The 10,801-nt window shown below is 32.1% G+C and overlaps 1 protein-coding gene across 4 annotated transcripts in view; it reads left to right on the top strand.

Moving 5' to 3' along the window:
• Cdep (Chondrocyte-derived ezrin-like domain containing protein) overlaps window positions 1-10,801 on the top strand; it is a 306,470-nt gene that overhangs the window by 139,390 nt on the left and 156,279 nt on the right. For 3 of the 4 annotated variants that reach the window (XM_017610410.1, XM_017610411.1, XM_017610408.1), the window contains 3 exons: window positions 2,475-2,718; window positions 2,804-2,964; window positions 3,028-3,102. The exons of the other annotated variant lie outside the window; for it this stretch is intronic. In XM_017610410.1, the coding sequence (XP_017465899.1) occupies window positions 2,475-2,718; window positions 2,804-2,964; window positions 3,028-3,102 (480 nt within the window). The remainder of the gene's footprint in view (window positions 1-2,474; window positions 2,719-2,803; window positions 2,965-3,027; window positions 3,103-10,801) is intronic. 4 annotated transcript variants of the gene reach the window in all.

Below are 10,801 nucleotides of genomic sequence, written 5' to 3'. Positions count from 1 at the left end.
ATTTTTTGTGTATCAAATAGATATTAGAACACACTTTCCACCATACAGTTTCTATTATAAAAAGCGGGAAAATGTGATTTTGTATTTCGAAACTGTATGGTGGAAAGTGTGTTCTAATATCTATTTGATACACAAAAAATGATCACGGCTGTACTTTTTGCTGATATATTACATACATATATACAGACTGTTGAGTAAAAACATTGTTGGAATCTATTAAATTTTGACAAAGTTATGGGCATTTTAAAAAAACATTCTCACTGTCAATTCGAAAAGTCGATTTTTGCCTGAAAAACAAAATCGCGTTTAATTCGGCCGAAAAATTTTTCCGAGGCAAAAGAAAAAATACGTGTCTCATTATTTGGCCCAACAAACAATGTATTTGAGTTTGGTCGAAATTAAAAATCATGCTCGTACCTGACCGGTTGTCTGGAAATGGAAAGCATCTCTAGCTATTATTTTACAAATAATATTTAACGATTTTTATACATAAATCTCAATGCCTGAAGTTCAGGGTTACCAAATCTCATTTTTGCCATAACGGCGATTTAGGCGGTTTCGCAACTGGTCGATGGGCGGTTTTGCAAAGACATCGATGATTTATTTAACATATCGCTAACTTAGAGTGATAAGTTGGAAAGGCCCTAGCTCATATAGTCGCTGAAGTGCAAAAAAGCCTAACTGTCTATAATTTTGTATTGCCTTAAAATGATGTGGGGACTTATAATTGAATGAAATGCATCATAATCAATCAACAAGGGAATTTTGGATTTTTACTCAGTTACGACCTTTTGTATTTCAGCGACGATTTGAGATAGGGCCTTTTTATGTTAAAGTAACGATATGTATGCACTTATATGTATTTATTTTAATTTTCTGGAATTTCGTGGGAAAGTAATTCCTAACGTTAAGGAAACAGGCTTGACTTTTAAACCACAAGCAAGTTGCTTTGACAGCGTTCAAAGCCGCCATCAGGCCAAACAAGTTTTCAAAGTAAATCAAAGCAAATTAAAGTAGGCTAGGCAAGCATGCATGTTTAATACAATGATTAATGTATAAAATGATTGCGCGTTAAGTTTTCTACACTATATCCGCAAAAATATGTAAAGAGAAATTAACTTAAAACGTTAAAAATAAATGAAGAGCTAGAAATAGAATCAAAGAGGAATAGAAAAAGCTTAAACCACTGTCCTACCTTCATAAATGTGCATTAAGTAGCCAAAGGAAGAATGTGAAATAACACAAATTTGCTTTCTCGTTGAGCAATAAGACCAACTTTTTAACTTAAAAATTGAGGAATACTGCAAAATAGTGCACATATGTAGTCACCCAGTTACATTTGACAAAATGTAGTACATGAACAAGTTAAATGGACGGATTTGTAAGTATACAACTTTGAAAGTGCCCAGCGTCGTGGCGGTCCGCGTTCGCCCACCACCCCTCCTTACGCAGTTATGCACTGGTGGCATTATAACCTTTTACAAAAAATAATAATAAAATGACACTAGTTCACTTCTGAAACTGCTTTTTAATGTCCAAGTAATGGAAATTATTGCGTATGGTGTTATGGCATGCATCCCACCCATCGTGGAAGAAGAAGATTTTGTCACTGCCTTATTTGAAATTTTGCCTATAAAATATGCCAGAAAATAAAGCTAGAAGCTGTTTTATTACTTCACCTGTTTATTGAGCCATTCATCCCACCTGCTTGTACCGAGTATACGTTCAAATTTAGAAGTATGAGAGTAGGTAAAATTTTACATATTTTTACATAACTATTTCGTACCGCATGTTTGCTTCGCCTTCGTAAACGAAATCCACAGTTCGGATATAGTGAAGCAAGTGATGATAATGCAGAAATTTTAACTGAAGATAAAACTCAAAACATGCTGCGAACAGGAACTGCAACGTTTGTTTGTTCCATGCATTGGCGGAATTATACCATATAGTAATTAGAGCGAGAAGAAAGATTTCGACACTGTCTTATTTGAAAAATTNATGGCGGAATTATACCATATAAAGTAATTAGAGCGAGAAGAAAGATTTCGACACTGTCTTATTTGAAAAATTGCCTTTAAAATTTGACTATAAGGCAGCCGAATGTCAAGAAATAAAGCGAGAAAGCTTTTTTATTACCTCACCTGTTCGCCATGGTTCCATGGAAATATTTTAAGGTTTTGCAGCAATGTTTTAAACGTATTAAAAAGCATGCAGATAAGACTTATACAAAAGCGTTATGTCCAATTTGACGAACAGTTATTGAAGACGACGCTTTCCCTATGTTTTGTTAGACTATATCGATTTTTGAATACTCGATTTTGTTGCAAAACATCGTGTTTTTACAAAAATCTGTGTCGATGTCGCAGACTTTATTCGGATATAGGAAACCATTTTGTAAGCAATCAGATAAAATATCGAAACTATTTTAATATATGAGTATTCCGGTTTAATTATATTTTATTTGACTTTGATAGCGGCCAGTCCCCTGCTGAGGCGGATTTGAATCTTCTGGAAACGGCTAGACGCTGTGAACTATATGGAATGAAAATGCATCCAGCGAAGGATGTAGAGGGCGTTCCACTTAACTTAGCTGTAGCTCATATGGGCATTGCTGTCTTCCAAAATATCACACGCATCAATACCTTTTCATGGGCGAAAATACGAAAGATATCGTTCAAGCGCAAACGATTCCTAGTAAAACTACATCCCGAAGGATATGTAAGTGGTGGTGACCATAGATTATTCGTGTGCATGTACATACACATGTAGTATGTGTAATTCTTGACATTCTAAATTTTCTCAGGGTTATTATAAAGACACTGTGGAATTTTTCTTTGAGGGGCGTAATGAGTGCAAAAACTTTTGGAAGAAATGCGTAGAAAATCATGGTTTCTTCCGCTGTGCTGCAGTGCAGAATCAGCCCAGACGAAAGGCACGCGTTCTCTCGCGTGGCAGTTCCTTCCGGTAAGTTAAATGTAGTAATCTTTTTAATATAACTAAGGTAAACCATCGTATTAAATTTTACAGTTACAGTGGTAAAACACAAAAGCAGATAATTGAATTCGTTCGTGAGAATTACGTAAAGCGTCAAAATTTCCAAAGGTAAGTAGCTGAATTCTGCTTATATATATTTGAACATTTGTTATTCGTTTTATTTATATTATTTTTTTTGTTAATATCAATTAACGATGTCCAGTGCGATACTTATAATCAATTTTATTAATAAAAAAGAGAAGTACTGTGCTAGCGAAAAAAACAGAGAAACTTAAGTTCGTATCGATCATAAGCATCATGAAGAAGAATCATAATCAAAATTTGCTGATGCTATGCATATTTTTAATAATTTACTATTTTAAATGTAATTGCATTTGAGGCAAAAGTACAAAGGGGATTACGTTAGTCCATACTGCTTTGTAAACCTTTAGTGCTGGATACTCTTAATTTCTAAATTTCTTTCGTTTGCCTAAAACAATCACTTATATATTGCTCATAACGAATCAACAACCTTTTTATATCACGAATTCATGAAATACATATAAGACGTAATTTATTCTAAACCTTCTTAAGTTTGAAATACTTAATTTTCCCCACTTTTCACGAATATGCGTTAGTACGGCTCGTATATGCGAGCAAATAATGCTCATAATACGTAAACTCGGCTACCTATTCATTTGTACTTTGCTATTATTAACTACTAAAAATTTATGAATAATTAATATTATAAACAGCTGACGAGAAGCTGCTACATAAAAATTAAAGCTTGTGCAAAGCTCAGAAAAGAGAAGAGGATTTCAAAACGAATTGGTTGTAATACATATAAATAATGTGCTTGCCAACTAAGTTAAACAACTTGAATATAACATGTACAACTAAAATATCGAATTAAGTTTCAGTTGGTTTCCTTATTTAGTTAATACTATTTCCCTTATTTTCACAATTGTTTAAACATTTAGGTTTCTGTATGGACATATGATACATATGTATGTATATTGAATTATATACTTTTAAAATTTTCTACTGTGTATGTTGATTGGCAAAACTATTAAAAATTATCGCTAAATTTCTAAGTTTAAAAATACAAAACATCAGTTGTTCCCTATTTCTAAATAAAAGCAGTTTAATATGTCCTGCTTACGCAACTTCCTTGGGAATTGTATCCTGCTGTGGTTATATTTATATAAACCGCCAAAACCAGTATATCTTCAAAACTAATTTGACAAGGGATGACGGAAAATCGTACCACAATACATCATACTCCTACCCTGTCGGAAACACCAACAACCAGAATGAAGATCCTAATATTTTGTACGTACCCATGGTAGTCGGATGTACGTACTCGGAACGACCCAGAGTTTTTTCTGGACAATGTCACGCCAGCAGATTTCCCAAAAACTTTTTTTGGCGATCTGTATGCTCTTAGAAGATACTATAACAACAACGTGGATGCTTTGTATTTTAACATTTAGGAAATTATGAGGGGTATTCACGATCCGGTGCATGCATGTCCATGCTAGACATGGTGCATAGATAGCATGATTGCATAATTTTGTTGTGGTTTCTTAAATTTAGCCAATCATGCTATTTATGCCATCTATGCACCATGATAGACAGTATGCACTGGATCGTGAATACCCCTATGGTATCTCCCAAATAATATTTCAAGCTCATCATATCATCTGAAGTATTTTAATTTGTACCTATAAAGTAGTTTTTACAAAGTTTTTACTCATTCATTTGGCACTACGTAGGATTGTATTTATTCATAATCTTTCTGAAGAACATTGAATTTTTAGCAGTTGCTTTCTTTTTACCTTCCCTTTATTAGCTCGGGATGTAACTATGTAATATTGATGCGCCTAAAAGATTTCTATTCTCAAGTTACATACCTGATGACAGTACGAATGGCAATTATAATAGGGGGTTTTAGTTTTTGAACTATAATTTCATTTATAATTATGAGCATTTGATTAAAAATACTTATCTGTAAATACTCCAATATGGGGTGATTTCCTGCAGTTCTTTAAGCATCCCCAAAACATTTATGTAAAAAAAATGGGATGCGTCCCAGAAATGGCAATTCTTGAGGGGTTAGATAATCCTCAACTCTAAGCGAGTAATTAAAGCATAAATCACAAAGTAAATGCTCTAGTCTTGTGTTTTTGAATATAGAATTTTTAAGTGTATGTAATTTCGTTAGAGTAATTTGAACTCAATGTTGCATTTACTTATGTACATTAGTTGAATATTCGTAAAGTTACGCAAATTCAGTGTGCAAACATGCATGTATGCATATTATTATACACATATGGGTGTTTCCAGCGGAAGGTCCACCACGACAAAAAAAAATAAAAGTTTTATATCTAACGTATTTACGGGCCGATTTTTCTGCTTTTTAAAATATATACTGGCTATGTAAGTAGAATCATGTTTGCATAAAATGGTCTTCATAGGTGATGGCAAGGTCGAGATATTTCGAAAAACCGTATTTATGGCCCGATTTGGTTCGAATTTGGCGTATGTGGTTGAAACATAATAAATCATAGATTTCTAATAAATTGACCCTGAATTGGCGCTGAAGTCAAAATATAAAGTATATTCTACATAAAATACATGTTTTATTTGCGTTGAAAATTCATTTAAAAGCAATATTAACAAAAATATAACGATGGAAATTTATGTCACGTGACGCCACGTCACGTCACGTTTCACACTTGGGGTTGTAAAAGAGAATTGAAACAATTTGCATTAATTCAAAAAACTCTAAAAACAACTAGAATTGCTCCAAATCATATTAAAATAAGTTTCATGAAAATAGCCATCCACAATTCGCAGAGTTTTGCGATTTTGTAAGAAAAGAAAAAATCAACTTCCATTTTTTGTCACGTAACGACACTCTCTTTAAATGCTTATATTTCAGGATTAAGCAATTCGATTGATTTCATTTTTCGATTAAATATAGAGCTAATTATGTGCTATACAATGGCCCAAAAAAGTTAAAGAAAACAAATGGTATTCCTTTTTTGTATCACATTGAAATCGTACGACTGTCACGTGCGCCACCATGGGAATGCCCATATAGTATTATTCGTATGCAATTGATTTCATAAGTTCTATGTTTTCTAATCGAGTTTAATTTGCTGTTTAACAATTAGGCGCATTACCCACGATCGTATAGCCATAGATTCAGAAAAGGACGCAAGCTACTTTTAGATTAAAAAACGAAAACATTGAATTCTAATAAAAATCTCTCAAATGATTTTTTATTATCATTCATATAGAAAAGAATACTTCTTGAAAATCAAATGCCATGCGATTAGCTAACGGTTAAGGTTAACGGTTAAAGTATTCGGAATTTACTGGAAATATAAAGTGATATAAATGTTTGCATAATTAAATCCATCTTGTTTGTTTAGCCTTGAAGCTAAATTTATATTTATAAAGAGACAATGCAAATAACGAAGGTAGATACAAATACATTCAGTTAAGGAATCCTGTTATGATACCAATAGTCATTGATGGCAACAATAATTGTAACGAATACGGTTGCGGGTGATATATCTAAATATATGTATTCATATATCGTTAGCGGATGTACTTATTAGGCGTTTTTAACGCATACATATCTACGCTAAACATTTTTATGGAGTTTTAGCGATACACTTTATTTATGCGCGCTTATATATATTATATAATTGTCCATAAAATCAGAGTTATTAATTTTAAATGGCAATTGACGATACGCGTGCTCTTACACCCCAAGTATAGATGTACACGACCATTATTTCATATGTCGCTCTTATGCCCGAAGAAAGTCGTACTTAAAAAAAGTACTGACATAAAAAATGACTTATGCTGGATTTCTACTAGACATTAAATGGCAAAAATGACAAATGACAAAGTCGGGCATTAAAAAAAAAAATCGTGTTATTACAAAACTAAGTAGTTTATTATATTCCGATTGTGACCATCTTTCAGATGTAAGCTTTTCTGCTTAAAACTAAGGTACAAACCGATTTTTTCAAAACTGAACAGTTTTTATAATTTCTCCATGTAAGAAGAATCAAATTATATAATTTGCCAGATTACCAACACCAAGCTGAAAAGGAGTTCACAGTTAAAAATTTTATCGAGTACCGAGTATCAACTACCAATTTGCCAAAACTCCATCCAGAGGTAAAGCTGTTATTGATCAAAAGCAGACTTTTAAAATTATAACCAGAGTATATCGTTTTGTACAGAAAGAAATTCTCTACATAATCGCAGTGAAAATTACTGCTCTGCGGCTGATCACTTCCGCTTAATCAATTGTTATTTTTTCCCCTTTAACAGTATTTCCTTTTCATATTTCAAACAAAAAAAACGTATCATTGAATTTTACAATCGGTAATGCGATAAACAGATCGGAAGTCCATTCGTTTAAATGGGACATACGTGTTTTTTTTTACCACAGATCTTAAATCTCTAACTGGTCAACGAATGGTTTTTCCTTTATTGTGGTCAAGCCGCACAATACCTTTGGTTCTTATTCTCGTCGAAATCCTCATTGGAATACCCCATTTATGAAAAAAGAATTATTTTTGGTATACCTAGGTACATATGTAGGTATTTGAGAAATAATAACTGAGTTGGATGAATTAATACTTTATAAGTTCAAACTCACGTTCTAGACGGAGGAATGTAATAAACTAATTTCACTTGCCCGATTTCCACAGCTACGAAAGAAAGACTAAGATTACATACAAAATTTTTTTTATCGAAAAACAAAACATTCTATCGGAAGACTACTTCCGTGTGAAGGTGAGAGCTGAGAGAAATTTAGGACGATTTAGAGATTAGATGTGATTTACAGGTTGAATGTTTTTCTAGAAAAAAAGTTTCCGATAAAAGTTACGTGTTTTTAAAGGGAAAAAATGCTGGCCTGTGAATAAAGTACTTTATAAAAAAATTAAATTCATTTAAAAATAAACTTTTACTTAAAAAACCAAAAGTATTAGTTTAAAATTCCACTAAAGACTAACATCCGAATTCATAAAAAAATAAAGGTAGCCCAGTCAAGTTGGCTCAATAAATACATAACGGTAAGCTTACAATAATTCGCATAAAGCTGAAAATTGCTACGAGTGTTGCGAACACCATTATGAATGAAATGCCGATCCCCCGCCTGCAAAAAAATGATTCAAAGTAAAAGGTGACATAAATTCGAATTTTTCACCCGAATGGTACGGTTTATCACAAAAATATATGAGACGAAAATGTAGATCATATATACATACAGATGCAACGAAATTCAAAATGATATTATTTGCAAATTATGTTTATTTATTTATTTTTAATAGTTTTCATTAAAAATATAATTAAATCTATAACAGAAACCACAATAATAACAGTTTAAAAGCTTGCACAAATTGCGAAAGAATTAAGCAGACTTCAAAAAATTGTCATCAAAATTTCAAAATTATTAATTAAAGTATTTAGAAAATTTTTGAATATGCAGTTTTGTATTGTAGCCCATTCAATTGTAGTATAAATAGTAATTTTTAGCAAAAAAAACGACTTCAATTCTCATATAAAAAAGTCGTTAAAAATTCAGGTCGTTAAAAATTACCGTTAATGTTTTAGATTTTTTTTTTGTGGAGGGTGTTGCGTATTTTCTTCCATATGGGCATTTCTCNCGACTTCAATTCTCATATAAAAAAGTCGTTAAAAATTCAGGTCGTTAAAAATTACCGTTAATGTTTTAGATTTTTTTTTTGTGGAGGGTGTTGCGTATTTTCTTCCATATGGGCATTTCTCAGAAACTTCGAATTTTTTTGTGATTTTTTTTTTTTCAAATCGTGAGCACATGTCTGAAATTTTTAGAATACGTTCCTTCAGCTGCTAGAATACGAAATGCAACCTGGTGCAACGTTTTAAAGCAACCCACCAACCGCTATTAACGTTTTTGGCGTTTTTTTTGCTAGTGGAAAGTGAGCGTAATTTTAGTACGATTTCGATAATTTTCAACATATAGCTTTTTTGTACCAATGTCAATAATTGTACTGGTTGGTTGGTTGTAGTGCTACCTTACCTAACGCTCAGGAATCAATTAGCGCATAAAAGCGCCATTTTGGTGCACTTCTCGTGGACACTGATATGTATTTTATTCTACCGAAGCCTACTTGTCAGAACATTCCAGCAGTTTAGTCAAACCATTTAGAACCGCTTATGAATTTGTATAAGTCGCCTATTGTATAATTGTACTGAGTTTGGTTCATATTGATTAATCGGTTGTAGAGATACACATACAGCGAACCAAATAAAAACTAGGGCGGGACTTTTTAGTTTTGCTATTTTTATATATTTTATTTAATGTTTATTATTTTTTTGTGAAAGTATAGCTGGTTAATTAACAAATACGATACAAATCCAAAATTCAGAATTTGTGGAAAATAATGAAAATTCTACTAAGTTTGACCAAAGTTTCTAACTACTTGATCAGAATCTTTAGACAAAATTTTGGTATTCAGTTTTGTAGCCCCTTAAATTTTAGCAAGCAAATTGCAAATTCTAAGTATCTTGGACTTACCGTTGATTTTTGGAAATTTTTTTTTATTGACGGTGCTCCGCTTTGTTTTCATATAAAAAAATGCCGAACATAAACTGCCAAAAATCAACGGAAAGTCCTAGCATCTTCCAGTCCAATCTCTTTCATTTGACACCTCATTTTCGAAAATCGAACGAACGGTGCAGATTTGATGACATGGACAAAAAATGCCTGTGGTATTATATATATTGGTTTTTTTTTGGGCCTTTCTTATTTCTTTTTCGCTCTGTAACTTTTTAATGAACAAATAAAAAAAAGGAACAGTCCAGCGCCTTCGTCTTGGTCTGCAGGCTGTATCGGAGATACAGCCGCTAAATTTAAACGTAGAATACGTGGTATGGTTAAGAACATATCCAAATCAAAAACGAAAGCACACACTAAGAAAAAAATATCGATAACAAAAGCGATGATAATATCGATAGCAAAATCGCTAAAAGCATCGATAAAAAAATCGATGAAAATATCGATATCAGAATCGATAATAATATCGATAAAAAATTCGATAAAAATATCGATAACAAAATCGATAACTTAGTCGATTACAAAGTCGATAACAAAATCGATAACAAATCAACAGAAATATCGACATCAAAAGCGAAAACAACATCGATAGCAAAATCGATAAAAGTATAAAAGTATCGATATAAAACCGGTAAAAATATCGATAACAAAATCGTAACAATATCGATTAAAAATATCGAACAGAACGAAAAAATATAACACGATAAAATACGACAAAATCGATAGAAATAAACAAAATTGATAAAAATATCGATAACAAGATCGATAGCGAAACTGATAAAAATATCGATAACAACATCGATAACAAAATCCATAACGAAATCGATAAAAATATCGATAATAAAATCAATAACAACGTCGAAAACAAAATCGATTACAAAATCGATAACAAAATCAATCAAAATATCGATAACAAGGTCGATAAAAAATATGGATAACAAAATCGATAAAAATATCGATCATTATATCGATAAGTTCCGAAAATATCGATAGAAAAATCAATAACTATCGATAAAAATTTCGTAAACAAAATCGATAAAAAAACCGACAAAATATCGATTATTGTATCGATAAGTCCCAAGAATCCCGAAAAGCTCTAAAATCCCGAAATAGTTCTCAGATTGAGTCTCTGTGCCTCTATCTACATATATCTTTTTCTCTACAACTACCTATATTTTAATCTTTCTTCTTCTATCT

The sequence above is a fragment of the Rhagoletis zephyria genome, unplaced genomic scaffold (assembly GCF_001687245.7).
Source record: "Rhagoletis zephyria isolate East Lansing unplaced genomic scaffold, Rhagoletis_zephyria_1.1 Rzeph_scaffold_00312, whole genome shotgun sequence".
Classification (NCBI taxonomy): Eukaryota; Metazoa; Arthropoda; class Insecta; order Diptera; family Tephritidae; genus Rhagoletis; species Rhagoletis zephyria.
The sequence above is the reverse complement of the archived record's forward strand: the minus strand, read 5'-3'. Positions and strand labels throughout refer to the sequence as shown.